A 15,015-nucleotide genomic window follows, 5' to 3' on the forward strand; every position below is an offset into this window, starting at 1 on the left:
TGAGTGTCAGCCGGCAGCCGTCTGGGCCCAAAGGCAAGGGCAGGCCTAACGAGGAGGCCCAGGCAGCCTCAGGGCTCTCCACCGCCCGGGGCCTTGGCCAGCAGCACTGATGGAGGGACAGCAGACAGAGGGCGATGGCGGGGGGCGGGGGGGGACAGCGCAGGAAGGGGAAGAGGGGCTGGGGCTGAGGAAGAAAGGGAAGGGGCCCAGAGGGGCCAGCCCTTACTGTGGGTCTTTACCTGGTGGACACTCCCCTCCTCTCCCTGCTCCTGGGCCCCTGGCCCCCTGACCCCTGCTCACCAGAGAAGAGGAAAGTCGTGTGTTCTTTCCCAGAGAAGTGTGAGTGACAGCCTCCCCAAACACCGAGGGGAGAGGGTTTTTTTTTTTTGAAAACGGGGCTTTCCCCCAGCACAGCCTTGACCGGCCACCTTGGGTAGCCCCTCCTCATTTAAACTCGAGGAGACTTACGGTCCCAGAGAGCAAGGCCCTTGCCCAAATTCCCCACCAAGTGAGGGATGAATGGGGGTGCTGAGGGCTGCTCCGGGTGACCCGGGGTCTCCCCGGGCTCTCCCGGTTCCCTGCCTGCGGGCAGGTGGGCGGGCGCCTGGCTGCAGTGCCAGTCACGGACACCAGGGGGCAGCAGGCGTCCAGCTTTAGGCCTCAGGGCCTGAGGCTGGATGCCCTCGGGGCTCAGGGGCGGTCACCTCGGAGGGAGGCTTCAGCAGCCCCTCAGACCCTGCCAGGGCCATCGAGGGAGGGAGGGGACAGGCACCTCTTCCGCTGAGCCCCTACTCTGTGTGGCCTGCAGGGCATCAGGAGGACAGGCCAGGACTCTGCTTCTACTTCCTGGCCTCCGTCCCCACCAACCACGGTGCACCTTTGAAACCCTGCTGGGGGAAGGGCAATGGGAACCCAAGGGGAATGAACGAAGTGGGGAAGGCTCTCCTTCCCTGGCCGTGGTGGCCAACTTGCTCTGGGGCCTGCTCAGGGCTGTGGCGGGAGCAAGGAGCTCCCATACTGCCCAGTCCAGCACAGCCCCAGGGAGACCCCGCCCCGGGGCCTGATGGGCATGTGGGCTCCCAGCTCCTGTTCCTCATAACTGCAGGGCCAGGGCTCTGAACCCACGAGGGGTGGGGGTACAGATGGAGGCCTTCTCGTCTCCTCTCTGGCTCTCCAGCTTCTCTGAACGCCGTGTGGGTGTGTTGGAAGCAGGGTGGGAGCTGGGATCCCCTGTGTCCCCTGTGGACAGGAGAGGCTGACTCACAGGGGTCCCCCTAGCTCAAGGAGACCGGGCAGGAAGTCAGGGGCACGGTGGAATGAGACCCAGGAAGGGGCATCCACTCACCCACATTCATTTCCCCAGCTCTTTCCTTGGCAGGGTGAGCCTCTGAGCTGCGGGGACCTGCCCAGTGTGTGTTCTGTGGTGCAGAGGAGGGAAGCCCGGTGGGGCTCCGAGCTGGCCAAAGTGTCCTAAGAGCCTCCTGCATACCTGCCCCCTCCCCGGAGAGCCTGGGAGGGTCTGTCTGCAGCTTAGGATAACCAGTGGTCACGGGCCTCCTGGGATGGTCAGTGCTGAAACCAGAACAGTCCTGGACAAGCTGGGAGGAGGTGGTCCTCCTGCTGGAGACTCAGAGGGGAAGGGGCCCCCCCGCCTGTTCTGGGGGACTGGGCAGCGGAGCCCGCACGTCCGGGGCTGTTCCCTGCTCCCTCTGCGCCTCCCCCAGGGCCTGCCCGGCCCCTCCTGCTAATTCCCGGGGAGTGAGGACCCCCGGCCCGCCCGGACCAGAGCACAAGGCAGCCCCTGTAATCCGAGCTTTGGATTCCCGTCGTGAGGCCTGTGGACGCGTCACCGGAGGGAGGCCGGCACCTGCGGAGGACGTGCCTGGCAGCCGCCCCGAGAACAGCCCGTCCTGGGGGGGCTGGGGGCGGGGCGAGAGGAGCGCGGGAAGTCAGTGCGGGGAGGAAGGTTCTCGCTGCTGCTGCTGCTGCTGCTGCTGCTGCTGCTGCTGCGCCGGCGCTGGGCCCTGGGCCAAGTGTGCTAGGAAAACCCCCCTCCCCGCCAGCCCCAGCTCCAAGCTGGGCTGGCTGCTTGTCGCTGGAGGCTGGCTAGTTAATCTCTAACTCTCCACACTCCTCGGGGCCTCCAGGCCTCATCTTACGGAGGAGAAGGTGACGCTCCGAGGGGCAGCAGCCTCCCCGAGGGGTCTGGCTGGACCTGTCCAGGGCCACTGCTGGGTGCTGCGGCTTGGGGCCCCCCGGGGCTGGCCCTGCCCACGGCCAGGGGGTGGGATATGCAGTGGACAGGCCAAGAGCTACATAGGACGGGGCAGCCTGGGCTGGGCAACAGCTCCCCGATGGGAGGCACCTCCCAGGCCAGGGCCACAGCCCCCACGGATGCCCAGCTCCGGCTCGCTCCCCCCTTGGGGGACTCTTGCTTTCTTTCCTCTCCAGCTTTCATGCTCAGAGAGGCGCTCAGGGCCAGGGAAAGGCACCGGATCTGCTGCCACTCAGCGCTGAGTGGTTGCTCGACCTCTCTGAGCCTCTGGTTCCTCCCTTGCTAAACAGGCATCAGAACACCTCCCTGTACGGGTTCTTGGAAGGATTAAGTGAGGCAAGGAGCTGAGCCCCGGTGCAGGGGGGGCTCAGGGTAGCTGGTGCTGTCAGCATGGGTAACCTCCCTCTGCACTCCTGGGGGTGGAGGGACACCACCTGGCAAACAGTCCCAGAGGGCTGCAGGCAGACACCCCTCGGAGGGTCCCGGGGAGCACGCGGGGGGCGGGCCCCAGTACGAAGACTGCCCTTCTGGGCTTCCAGAAGCAGCTCCATGTGGCTCCCCAGGAGGAGGGAGCTCTGGGGATACCCGGTGGGGAAGTCAGCCACCAGGCAGTGGCACGTGGCCGAGGACGTTTTCTGGCCCACCCAGCTCTGCCACTCGCTGGGGCAAGAGTGTCCCCCCCCCAACCTCCCTGTGCCTCAGTTTCCTGGAGTACAGAAGGGGCCCACTCCCTCAGCACTGGGGGTGGGGGCAGTCTGTGAGGAGCAGCGGCCCCGCCAGGGCTTGGGTTAGGGGGTTAGCTGCCTTAACCACTGGAGCTGCACCAACTTCTTCAATCTGCCCAGGCCTGTCTCCTCATCCAGAAAACGACACCCCAAGCAGACCCGTGCCACACGGGGGAGTTGGGTGGCTGCGGTAACAGACGACTCCTGAGGGCTGGTGGCTTCAAATGCAATAAACGTTTCTTTCTCACTCCCCTCTGTCAGGAGGGTGTGCAGAGGGAGCTGGTGGGGCTGCTGGCTCAGCTCCCTGTGGTCATTCACAGCTTCTGCTGTCCCCAGGAGTCCCTCCCTGGACCCCTGCCCACCCCTCCATCTAGCTGGCAGGGCAGGGATGAGAGGGAGAAGGATAGCTTGGCTGGTTTGCTGGGCCCCAGCCTGGAAAGGGTGCAGCGTGTTTTTGCTTGTGTCCGTGGCCCCCCAGCAGCGGAGGGGCTGGGAATGTGGTCTTGTTCTGTTCGTTCAGAGGAAGAGGAAATGGTTTGGGGAACACAGTGCCTTTACTGGGTTGCTCCTCTGCTGGATGGGGGTAGGAAGGGCAGAGATGCACACTGGAGAAGCCAGCAGGGGGCCCAGTGTTTCTGACCCCCTCACCCTGCATGCGGGCTCCCCCACTCCCACGCAGGCAGGATGTGGGGTGCCGGGGCATCCCGGGAGCCTGTCCTGGCTGGTCCCCAGGGGCCAGCACCCCATCTCAGGTTCTACCGTTTGCAGCAACACAGGGTACAAACTTCATGCCTTTTGTTTCCTTTTTTCCTTCGGATATATTTTTAATTACACAAGTAGAGCTTGGTTACTGTACTCAGACAGATGTTCACTTGCTTCGGGGGCCCCTGGGGTGGAGCCCTGGGCCTTCTCTCAGACTCCCGGCCCCCAGCTCCTCGGCTGTCCTCCTCCAGACCCATTCCCGGCTCGGGACCAGCCACTCAGTAAGCCGGTGGGTACCATCCGTAACCAGATTCAGGGGCGCAAACTCAGAATAGGTCACCTCCTGGCCCTAACGAGGCCAAGAGGGGAGGTGTGCCCATGGCCTTTGGAGAAATCAGAGCAGAAAGCCTAGAGGGAAAGCAAAGAGAGAGCCAGGCATCAAGAGGATGATGGCGAGTCAGTGCTCCCTCCCCACTGTGCTCCCTCCTTTCTCTGCACAACAGGTGAGGCCCAGCAAGGGGATTCAGGAGAGCCATCCTTGGTCCCAGCTCATAGCAGCCACTATTGCCACACTGTGTGACATGAGGTGTGTGGGTCTGCCACTCCCAGGCCTTGGAGGCAGAACTCAATGCCACACGCTGTTAGTTTTGTCACTGTGGGGGTGGGAAGGGGTGCTGGGACCCTCCTGTCTAAACTCGGCCAGCACCCACGGAGGTGTCACGGCAGGCACCAAAGGCAGTGGCAATGGCCCTCTAAGCCCACCTGCGTCCTGGACAGTGCTTGGGGAGGGCGGGGTCAGCTCCTGCTCATTTACTAAGCTCCCTTAGGGAGCTGAGGGCAGACAGGTGTTCATAGCACCAGTCCCTGCTCGGGAGGAGAGCTCGGGCTCCCCTGAGTGTCTGGAGCGGGGGCTGGGAGTGGGGTGGCTTCCTTCTTCTAGGAAGGGAGCCGGCCTGGACGCTGAATCTGGGCTGCGGGTGGGCTGCTTCCCCAGCCTGCCCTCCCGGGCAGCTGGAGCCAGGGTATCCAGACCTCTCGCGAAATCCTGGGGGCCACTTGGTTCCACATTTTGTGGTTACCACTGGGCTAGGGCACTGGGGAGGCTGGCATAGCCAGGCCCTGCCTCCTTCCAGCCCCAGGCCGGGTGACAGCAGCCTGGTGTAAGGAGTCCACAGAGCTTGGGGGACCTTCATCAGCTCCTCTTTAAGCTCCTGAAGATACAAAATTGTAGCATCTACCCCTGTGGCAACTTTGGAATCCAGTGCACAGAACAGAATAAAAACCAACCGTGAGCCATTGCCTGTGGTCCTGTCATCAAGAGCCCAGCACCCTGCCCTGTCCCCCTGTCCTGCCATGCCAGTGCCCACTCCTGTTTGTCTCATCCCCTCACTTCAACCTTCGGCACACCCACACCCAGGATACCTCCTCCAGGACACATTTGCACACTTTCACAGCATCCCATCCCTAAGAAGTCCTGGAACCCACCTGACCCCGTGGGGGAGGCAGTCTGGTTGGGGTCGGGTCAGACTTATTTCTCTTACTCGGCTCATGGGCTCATCAGGGGCAGAGGCTAACAGCTCAGGACTCTGCTGGACTGTCCAGCAGGTGCCTGACCCTGCCCACCCCCCAGGCCTCCAGGGCTGCTCTTAGCTTGTGGGGGGGGGCAGGGGGGGGTGAGGAGTTGGAGGCATTTCCTAGGCTCCCTGCCCCACAAAAGGCTGGGCCAAAGGGAAAGCTGCAGAGAGTTACCATCTCCCATGACCTGGCTCAGTGGGGATGAGAGCCACCGAGGAGGACCTGGGGCTGTAGCAAGGCCCCGCGTGTTGGGGGAAGGGGTCTGGGTCCTGGCCAGTCCTTCCCCTCCCCCTTCCCCTGGCAGCCGGAGTAGGGCCCCGTGGCTCACGTGCCCCGTCATTCTCTCCCAACGATACTGATTAGTCACAGTGAGGGGGTGCTAGCCTTCCAGGATGGTGAGACAGGTACAGCTCCTACAGCAGCAGCTAGAGCAGGGCTGCCCACCGCTCACCCCTACCTCCCACCTGGGCGTCCCCAGAGGACCAGGATACCCAGTCAAGGCCCTAGGCTAGGCAGAGCCAGGCCCACCGTGGCTGGAGAAGCCTCTAGTGCCCTGTCCAGTACCCCATCCAGAACAACAGCCTCCGGCTGGTGTGAGTAGTCCGACCTCTGGCATTGTGTGGCCGAAGCGTGGAGTGGCCAAGCGGAGGCGGGGGAGGTGTCTCGCACCCGGTCCCTGAGGTGGTGGACATAGCCCGGGGTGGGTGCCCGTCCACCGGGCAGGGCTGGGCAGGCCCCAAGACCCTAGGACTCCAGGGACTGAGGGCCCGCACTCCAAGGTGTCTGAGACTTGGCCCTTTGGGGGAGAGAGCGGTTCGAGGGCCTTAGGGCCAGCAGGTGTGTTAGGGCTCCAGGTGCGCGGAACCCCGCCGGCGACTCCAGCCCCGGGCGCCGCAGGCAGGCCGCGCGGGGGCAGCCGAAGACCCCATCTCGCTCCCGCTGGGGACGAGATGCCCGCGGCGGGTTCAAGGCCCGTCAGCTGGCGCTGGAGGCCCAATGGGGAGCGCGGGCGGCGGGGCGGGCGCCCCCGGGGGGCGAGTCGGAGCTGGCCGGACGCCGGGCCCCGCCGCGCCGGGGAGGGCGCGCCGGCCGAGGGGGCGCCCGCTCCGCCGCCGCCGCCGCCGCCTCGCAGCCCCCGCCAGCAGACAAAGGAGCCGGAGGGGGGCGGGAAGGGGGGGGATGGGGCGAGGGGGCGGGGCGCCGCGGTGTCACGTTACCGCCCGCAGCGCCCTTTAACTCGGGCCCCGCCCCGCTCACTGCCCCGCGCCCCGCCAATCGGCCCGCGCGCCCCGCCCCGCCCCCGGAGGGTGTGTGCGCGCTGCCAATGGGCGGCGCGCGGGGGCCGGGCCGCCAGCGGGGCGGGGGCACAGCGGCCGCGGCCAATCGCCGCGGTGTTGTTGAAACTGAAAATACTACATATGCTAATTCGGCGGGGCCCCGGCGGGGGGCGGGGGGGACCCTCGCGTATAAAGGGGCGCGCGAGGGCTGGGCGTTCCACAGGCCAAGTGCTCTGCGCTCGGTAGGTGCCAGCCGGGCCCCAGCGAGCCGAGCGGGCGAGGACAGGCACCGAGGGGGCGCGGCCGCCGGCCGGACGACACCGCGAGCGAGACGCAGGAGCAGCCCGGGCCCGACAGCCAGGTAGCCGCCGCGCCGCCCTCCCGCCGCGTCCCTTTGCCAATGCGGACTCGGACTGCGCGGGGTCTCCCTTGCGCCCGGCCTCCGCCCTCCTCTCCTCTCCTCCTCCTCCTCCTCCTCCTCCTCCTCCTCTTCCTCTCCTCTCCTCTCCCGCGGCCCGGGCCCGCGCCGCCCCGGGCCAGGTTCGACGTGTGTCTCCGCAGCGCAGTGGCGATGGAGCGCCTTGTCGCCCGCCGCACCTTCCCCCTGTTCGCGCGCACCAGCGCCTGCCGCAGCCTCTTCGGGCCGGTGGACCACGAGGAGCTGAGCCGCGAGCTGCAGATCCGCCTGGCCGAGCTGAGCGCCGAGGACCAGCGCCGCTGGGATTACAACTTCCAGCAGGACGTGCCGCTGCGGGGCCCCGGGCGCCTGCAGTGGACCGAGGTGGACAGCGACTCCGTGCCCGCCTTCTACCGCGAGACGGTGCAGGTGGGGCGCTGCCGCCTGCTCCTGGCGCCCCGGCCCCGCCCGGAGGGCGCAGGCGATAGCCCGCCCCCCGCGCCGCCCGCCGAGGAGCCCCTCGACGGCCTCGGGGAGGCGCCGGCGCCGCCGTCGGGCGGCCCGGCGGTGGCCCCCGCCCCGGCCCCTGCCGCGCCGCCGCCGGAGAGCGACGAGCAGGAGGCGGTGCCGCCGCCGCCGCCGCGCAGCCAGGAGCCGCTGGCCGAGCCGCTGCACTCAGGGATTGCGGGGCGCCCCGCGCCGGGCACCGCCGCCGCCCCCGGGGCCGCCGCCCCCGCCGCCAACGCCGCCGCCGCCGCCCCCGCCGCCGCCGCCGCCACCACCGCCGCCGCGGGAGGCGCCGCGATCAAGAAGCTGCCCGGGCCTCTCATCTCCGGTGAGTCCCGCGCGGCCCCGCCCCGGCCCGGCCCGGCCCTGCTTTGTCCGGCCGGCCGGGCTCCCCGGCCTCGGGGGCCTCCCTCGGTCCCCGCCTCCTCCCGTGGCATTAAAGGGCCAGCGGCGCGCAGGGCGCGGCCGCGCCCGCACCCGCACCGCACCCCGGCCCGCCCCGCGGCTGCGCTGCGGAGGGGCGCGGCGCGGCGGGCGCGGGCGGGCCGGGGAGCGCGGGCTCGGGGCCCCCGGGCGCGCGACCCGCGCTCGGGCCGAGGGAACCGCGCCCCGGGCGCGGCGGGCGCGGCGGGCGCGGCGCCGAGGGGGTTAAGCGCGGCGGCAGCCCCGGGGGGCTTGGCCGCGGGACCGGGAGAAATGCTTACACAGCACATTGCGCGGGCGACGTAAACAAAGCTGACCCGCCGCGGACCTCGGCGCGGGCGGGACGGCGCCCCCACCCCGGCCCCCGCCCCCGGCGCCCCCGCCCTGAGCCGCCGCGCGCGCTGTCGCCCGCAGATTTCTTCGCCAAGCGCAAGAGACCCGCGCCCGAGGCCAAGGCGTCCAACGAGGTGCCCGCGGGATGCGCCGCGCCTGGCGCCGCCCCGGCCGTGGGCTCGGCGGAGCAGACCCCGCGCAAGCGGCTGCGATGAGGTGGGTAGGGCCGCGCGCGCGGCCGGGCGGGGAGGGCTGGCCCCGCGGGGCCCGGGCCGGGGTCCGCCGTGCTCACCGCGCCTCTCTCCCGCAGCCTCGCGCGCAGAGAGCCCTGAGGGAGCCCGCTGGGCAGCGGACAGGACAGGAGCGCGGGGCCTCGGCTGGGACCGTCCATGTAGCAGCAACCGGCGGCAGCTGCCACCGAGCAGCGTTCGGTTTCGTGTTTAAAATTTAAAAAAAAAAAAAACTGTGCAATGTATTAATAACGTCTTTTATATCTAAATGTATTCTGCACGAGGAGTACACTGGTCCCAAGGTGTAAAGCTTTAAGAGTCATTTATATAAAATGTTTAATCTCTGCTGAAACTCAGTGCAAAAAAAAAAAAAAAAATGAAAAAAGAAAAAAAAAGGAAAAAAGAAAAAAAAACATGTATATTTGTACAAAAAGTTTTTAAAGTTATACTAACTTATATTTTCTATTTATGTCGAGGCGTGGGCCGCTCTGCCACGCGATAGCTCGGTTATTGGTTATGCCAAAGGCACGTCACCGCATCTGGTTATCGACAAATGTAAATTTATTTTTATAGCGGACTCTGGGGGGAGGGGGTCGCTCACAAGCTGTAGCTGCCGTACAAGCCCATCTAGCTAGTTCTCTTCGCGCTTTCGCTGTCTCTTTTTATTATTATGATTATTTTAAACTTGAAGACAAATCTGTTAAAAATGGTTCCTGAGCCGTCTGCACCACTGCCCCGGCCCCTCGTCCGCCGGGTTCTAAATAAAGAGGCCGAAAAACGCTGCAAGTCAGCTCCGTGTGTGCTTGAACTGCCTCCAGCTCCCTTCTCTGGCTCCCCCAGAAGTTAGGGAGATAGGACAGCGGACACAGGGGGTAGCCCAAACACTTGCTAGGCCATCGGCCCCAAAGCCACAGGGACTTTCTCCCGATAGGGCAGGCCTCCCACCACCTGCTGCAGGCCCCTAACTTAGGGATGAGCGGCCCCGCCCTCGCTCTGCCAGCCCTCCCCCGCCCCCTCCGCCCCCTCTCGTGCGGGGGGCGGGGCGCTGTGCGTCGAGACTTGGGGGTCCGCTCACGGCTTCCCCCGGCTGCAGGGAAGCTACCCACACTCCAGCCGCCCCGGGCTGAGCCCGCATGGGGCTCAGGTGGGCACTTGCGGGGTGGGGGTGAGGTCTGATGGGCCAACGCCCATCCCCCTTGCTGACTACTGCGGCGCCGGCGCCTGGGGACCAGAGCTTTCAATTCTTCGGGCCCCAAGGGCTCCAAGGTCCCCAGCTTCGTGGGCTTGGGTCCACCAGGGTGGGACCAGAAGACACCCCCCCCCCCTTCAGGGGTTCCTGGCCTGTTCGCGCCCACGGTGGGGGGAGGGGCAGCCCAAAGGCCTGCGAGGGGGGAAGGGGGGGAAGGGAGGCGCCAGGGGCCAGGTGGGGAGGGGTGGGCTCCTGTCGCATCCGCCGCCGCCGCCCCGGTGGAGGAACTCGAGGTCGCATCCACCCGCGTGCACCCACCGGCCTTTGGCTTTCAAAGTACTCCCTTTCAGTCGAAAAGAGGAGGCTTATTTTATTTTATTTTTTTATAGCTGACCTATAAACCTCTGAAAATTATGGCTTACAATGGAAAGGATGACGTGAAGTAGCACAAACTGACGGGCTAGCCGGATTCGTGCGGCTGCCTTGGGCCAGGAGAAGCGGGGAACTGGTGGTGCATTTAAGTTAACCGTTTAGGGGCTGTAGACACCCCTGCTCACATCTCCCACGGCTCAGGGACCCCGGCTGGGCTCAGCCCTGGATTCTGAAGACGCATCCACACTTGGAACGCACTCAGCTTCCAAGTGCCTAGAAGGGCCTGGAGGAGGGACATGGGGTCTCACAGGTCACTGAGAAATGCCCCCGCAGTCAGAGAGGGGGGCCCTGCCCCCTCCAGCGTGATTACAACCTGGGCATTAGGGCTGCATAGACCTGACAGCAGGCTTCAAGCCTCTCCTGTGGAGAGGGCGCCTTCCCCACCCCACACCCGTGTGACCACAGCCTGGTGGGAAGGGAGGATCATGCAGCTGAGGTGTGAGTGGGGGAGGCCCGCCACGCCCAGCACCTGGCAAAGTCTCCCTGAATTACAAGCCATTACCCATGATGGAATCTGGCAGGGGAGGGACACCTCATGGGCCCCCAGCGCCACGGCCCCTGAGGCCTCTGCCCTGCTCTGCACACAGCCCTGGCATGTGACCCAGGGGTGCAGCCTACATGTCCCTTCCAGGTGTCACCCAAGGGTGGTTTTCTCCAAAGCAGGGCAAGGGCTGCCTGCAGATGGGACGGTGGCATCATTTCTAGAGATGGTCTGTCGTGGTAGCAGATACCCAGAGGTTGCCCTCCACAGGGAAGAGCACTGAATGTGGAGTCACTGGTGGGACCCTGGGTGCATGTGGCCCAAGGCAAGTCCTTCTTTCCCTGGGCCTCAGATTCTTACCTTCGGTGCCCTATGATTCTCGTACGAGGATGCTGTGGACACAGTGACATCTGATGGCCCCAAACTCTCTTATCTGGGCTCCTGATAAGAAAGCATGAGCATACGCCCCACTGTCAGAACGAGCCCTCTCCTCTCTGGACCCCCAGGCCGTGCCTGAGCCTGGAGCGCCAGGGAGCAGGCTGGTAGCCGGCATGCCCCTGGGCATCCATGCTGCTGATGATAACCACAATGCTAGCACTACAGCCACAGCCAGCACAACCAGTATTGGGGCCCTAATGGCAAGTGCTGAGCACAGTTCAGCCCTGTCATGGTCCCTATTTGTCTGAGGATGAAATTGAGGCATGGAGCAAGCTGCTGGAGGGTGGTCACTGACTTGGTGGGGCTGAGGGACTGGGGACCGGCTGCATTGCACCAGCCTGTGCCTGGGAAGGCAGGTGGAGAGGGGAGCCAGGCACCCGGGGCTGCAGGAGGGAGGTGTGAGCTCACACACACATGAAGCGTGGAGCGCTGTGCCTGGTGCACACGGTAGGCATGCAGTACCCATCAGGGGCTCAGATGATGTAGGCTCCCCCAAACACTAACTGAGCAAATGCTAGGCTCTTGCCACACGGCAGCTTCTTGCAGACCAGGCTAGGAAGACAGGATGTAGAGCCTTTAATCTGGAAGCCAGGCAGGTAGAGGCTGGGAACGGGCCAACCCGGGGAAGCCGTGGGCTGGGGGGGGGAGGGGGGAGGGCGCTTGCAGGAGGAGAGGGCCCTGCCTGCACAGGTGGAACAGAGTCTGGAGGCCAAGGGGGCACAAAGGTTGTGAGGGAGGCAAGGTGAGTGTATCTGAGGCGGGAGGGCGGGAGGTGGGAGAGTCTGCATGAGGTGGGAGAGTGGGGCGAGGGGGTTGTCTGGGGGTCTCTTTTGGCACCGGGGCCCTCGGCTGGCCTGGCCTGCCACTGGGCGTTGGGCTCGCCCATGCTTGAGACATTATTTCATCTAAGAGTGTCTTTTGGGGCGTTCCTGCCGGGCTTCCCCACTCCCTCTCCTTTTCCTTTGGTTTTCTGGACCTTCCTGGGGCTACGGGCTGGGGTCAAAGGTTGGATTTTATCTGTAGGCAGTGGGGGCCCCTCAGGTGACAGCAGTTGTGGCAATTTTTGAAAGTGTGCTGAGGCTGCTGGGTGGGGGGAGGCAGGTATTGGTGAGGGGCTCCCAAGGCCACCCGGGCCCAGGTACTAGTTTGGCAAATATTCCAAGTGCCTTCAGCGGGCTACATGCTTCTCGGGGCACCAGAGCCATGGCAGAGAATGAAAGAGAGGGGCACAGTCGGTCTCCGCTAGTAGGAGCTGCCTCTATGGTGGGAGGTGATGTGGTGAAACGGGCTAAGTGAGCCACAGCAGAGATCGTAGCATCACCCGAGCCGCTGTGCCAGGGCAGAGGGCAGGGGGCGACTGCTTAAAGCAGGCTGTGCCCCACGGGCTCCCTCCAGCCCCCCAGCAGGTGACGTCTGAGCCTGACGGGTGATGGGCACGAGCTATGAGGATTAACTGGGGGAGGAGTTCTAGGGAGAGGGAACAGCCCTTGCAAAGGCCCAGCGGCCTGGTGTCTTCATAGAGTAATGGGCCAGAGGGGCTGGGGTGGGAGATGGGGTTGAGAGAGCTGAGCTGGTCTGGCAGGGAGGGTGAGCAGGGCTGCAGGCGGTTTGGGAAAACAGGTGGGGGGAGGCCTCTGTGGTTTGGGGTTCCGGTAGTGTGAATGTGGGTCATTCTCAGAGCTGAGGAAGCCTTTACAGTGAAGGGGACAGCAGAGACAGAGCCTCTTCTTTTGGACGTAAGTTGTCATTCAGACCATTCCCTGCCCTGATTCCCATTGTCACCCGGCCTGTCGACCCCAAGGTACATGTTTAGTTCTCCACTTTGCCAAGGAGGCGTTGGTGCTCATGTTACAGGCATGGATGGGACGTTCAGACAACGCAGAACCACTGGCCCAGGGCGGCCAGCCAGGATATAGCTCCCCCTCAGGCTCAAGAGCAACTGTTTCTTAAAAAAGAAATTATATATCATTTTTAAAAGACTTTATTTATTCATGAGAGATGGAGAGAGAGGCAGACACAGGCAGAGGGAGAAGCAGGCTCTCCGTGGGGAACCTGATGCAGGACTCGATCCCAGGACCCCAGGATCATGACCTGAGCCGAAGGCAGCTGCTCAACCACTGAGCCACCCAGGCGTTCCTATACATCATTATTGACTAAAGTCTATATTTGATATAAGAGGTCACTCTTGGTGGTGAACGTCCTATGGGTTCACACGCACGCGTGATGATGCGTGTCCAGCACCACGGTGTCACATGGAATGGGGTCCCTGCCCTAAAGCCCTCTGAGCTCCCCCTATTCATCCCTCACCCCCAAGCCCTGATGACCCCTGATCTCTGTCCTATGTCCCTAGTTCTGCCTTTTCTAGAATGTTCTAGAGGTGGGGTCATGGTGTGCCGCCTTCTGACACTGGCTTCTCTCACCCACTGATGTGCATTTATGGTTCCTCCGTGACCTCTCGTGGCTCCAGAGCTTGTTCCTTTTCAGTGCTGCATAATATCCCGTTGTCTGGATGGACCACCGTTTATTTGCCCACCCACCTCCTGAAGGACTTCTTGGTTGCTTCTGACATTGGACAATTCTAGATAAAGCTGTGCAGGTTTTTGGTGTGGATATACATTCTTACCTCCGCTGGGTACGTACCAAGGAGCATGGCTGCTGGTCCAGATGGCAAGACTGTATCGAGTTTTGTAAGAAACCACTGACTGTCTCCTGGTGTGGCTGCCCCATTCTGCATTCCCACCAGCGGTGAATGAGAGTTTCTGTCCCAGGCACTGTTTTAAAGATGTTTCTTCTGTGTGGACCACACCAACCACCAGGTTTTAGGTGAATTGAAAAAAAAAATAAAGAGAAAAAGGAAACTTCATCACAATGTAGACACAAGGACAAAGCGTAGTTAAAAATGCACCGTGATGACCGTGGCTTTCAGTGAGCGCCTCGCGGGTTCCACCTGGCCGAGATGGAGAGCCTGGGCTATTGGTCAGCTCCTTATCCAGCCTGGTCTGGTGGATTGCATTATTGCCCAAATATTTGCTGCCCTGCCTTGTGGAAGGATTCTACATCTCCTGCAGGTGGGTACAGACTTGCCTGCGTGACTTGCCCTGGCCAATAAAATGTGCTCTTTGTGCCATATGCCACAGTGAGGAGCTGCCCTACAGTGCCACCATCCTCTCGCTCAACCAGGAAACCGTGGGGGCCCAGCAGAGGCTGCCCCTTCCCAAGATGTGCAGCCCAGCCCAGCTGTGGCCCGCCAGGCTGGGACTGTCACAGCTGAGAAATTCTCTGCAGGTGGTGTTAGCTGCTGAGGTCTTTGTTACACAGCACAAAGTAAATTCAGCTGACAGAGACAGCTTCTTTGAAGATTCCCAACTCACCGTTTTAGGTTTCCAGGAATGACACGAGGGCCTGGTGGCATTGTCAGGTTGTCCTGGATGTTTGGACACGTGTCTGAGGTTACGGAGACTCCTCTGGGCACCATGTTCAGTGTCCTCCAGGCCCTGACTCTGTACTGTTTCATTTAAGGGCTGGAGGCTGGGTCGTTTGCACGGCCGGGCTCCCTATCCTTCCTGGCTGTCTCCTATTCTGTACTGTTTGTGCTTTAAAACGTGTCCAGGAGGGACGCCTGGGTGGCTCAGCGGTTTGAGCATCTGTCTTTGTCTTGGGATCAAGTCCCGCATCGGGCTCCCTGCCTGGAGCCTGCTTCTTCCTCTGCCTGTATCTCTGCCTTTCTCTGTGTCTCTCATGAATAAATAGTTAAAGTCTTAAAAATTTTTTTAAAGTGTCCAGGAGGCGAGGCAGAGAGCAGCCGGGCAGAGGGGCTGCAGGTGGACGAACGGCAGAGAGGAGTAGAAGAGCACTCCTGTTTGGAACCGGACAGCGTGCTTTGCGTGGCCAGTGTGACAGGGACCCAGATTCTGCCCAAATCCCGGCATGCAGCGGCCTGTGTTCGTCCCCATCACAGAAATTAATCACCCTGAGCCTTCCTGGGGCAGCAGAACCAGTAACAAACTTCCAAATGAATGAAAACTCCTGCA

General features: G+C 63.1%; 1 protein-coding gene across 2 annotated transcripts; it reads left to right on the forward strand.

Moving 5' to 3' along the window:
• Nucleotides 1–6,737: 6,737 nt before the first annotated feature.
• CDKN1C (cyclin dependent kinase inhibitor 1C) lies at nucleotides 6,738–9,234 on the forward strand. 2 transcript variants are annotated; one of them, XM_072758718.1, is made up of 4 exons: nucleotides 6,738–6,915; nucleotides 7,121–7,786; nucleotides 8,296–8,430; nucleotides 8,525–9,234. In XM_072758718.1, the coding sequence occupies exons 2-3, from the start codon at nucleotides 7,126–7,128 to the stop codon at nucleotides 8,427–8,429; spliced, it is 795 nt and encodes a 264-aa protein (XP_072614819.1). In that variant the 5' UTR covers nucleotides 6,738–6,915; nucleotides 7,121–7,125; the 3' UTR covers nucleotide 8,430; nucleotides 8,525–9,234. The 2 variants fall into 2 exon arrangements, with proteins under 2 accessions (XP_072614819.1, XP_072614818.1); XM_072758717.1 differs by having other exon boundaries at nucleotides 6,740–6,915; nucleotides 7,116–7,786.
• Nucleotides 9,235–15,015: the final 5,781 nt, after the last annotated feature.

The sequence above is a fragment of the Vulpes vulpes genome, chromosome 5 (assembly GCF_048418805.1).
Source record: "Vulpes vulpes isolate BD-2025 chromosome 5, VulVul3, whole genome shotgun sequence".
NCBI classification, from domain to species: domain Eukaryota; kingdom Metazoa; phylum Chordata; class Mammalia; order Carnivora; family Canidae; genus Vulpes; species Vulpes vulpes.

What these genes read in the sequence shown, in the direction of transcription:
- CDKN1C (XM_072758718.1), top strand. Translation starts at nt 7,126, where the DNA reads ATGGAGCGCCTTGTCGCCCGCCGCACCTTCCCCCTGTTCGCGCGCACC. An exon ending in GCCCGGGCCTCTCATCTCCG is followed by an intron (nt 7,787 to 8,295) that starts GTGAGTCCCGCG and finishes TGTCGCCCGCAG; the next exon opens with ATTTCTTCGCCAAGCGCAAG.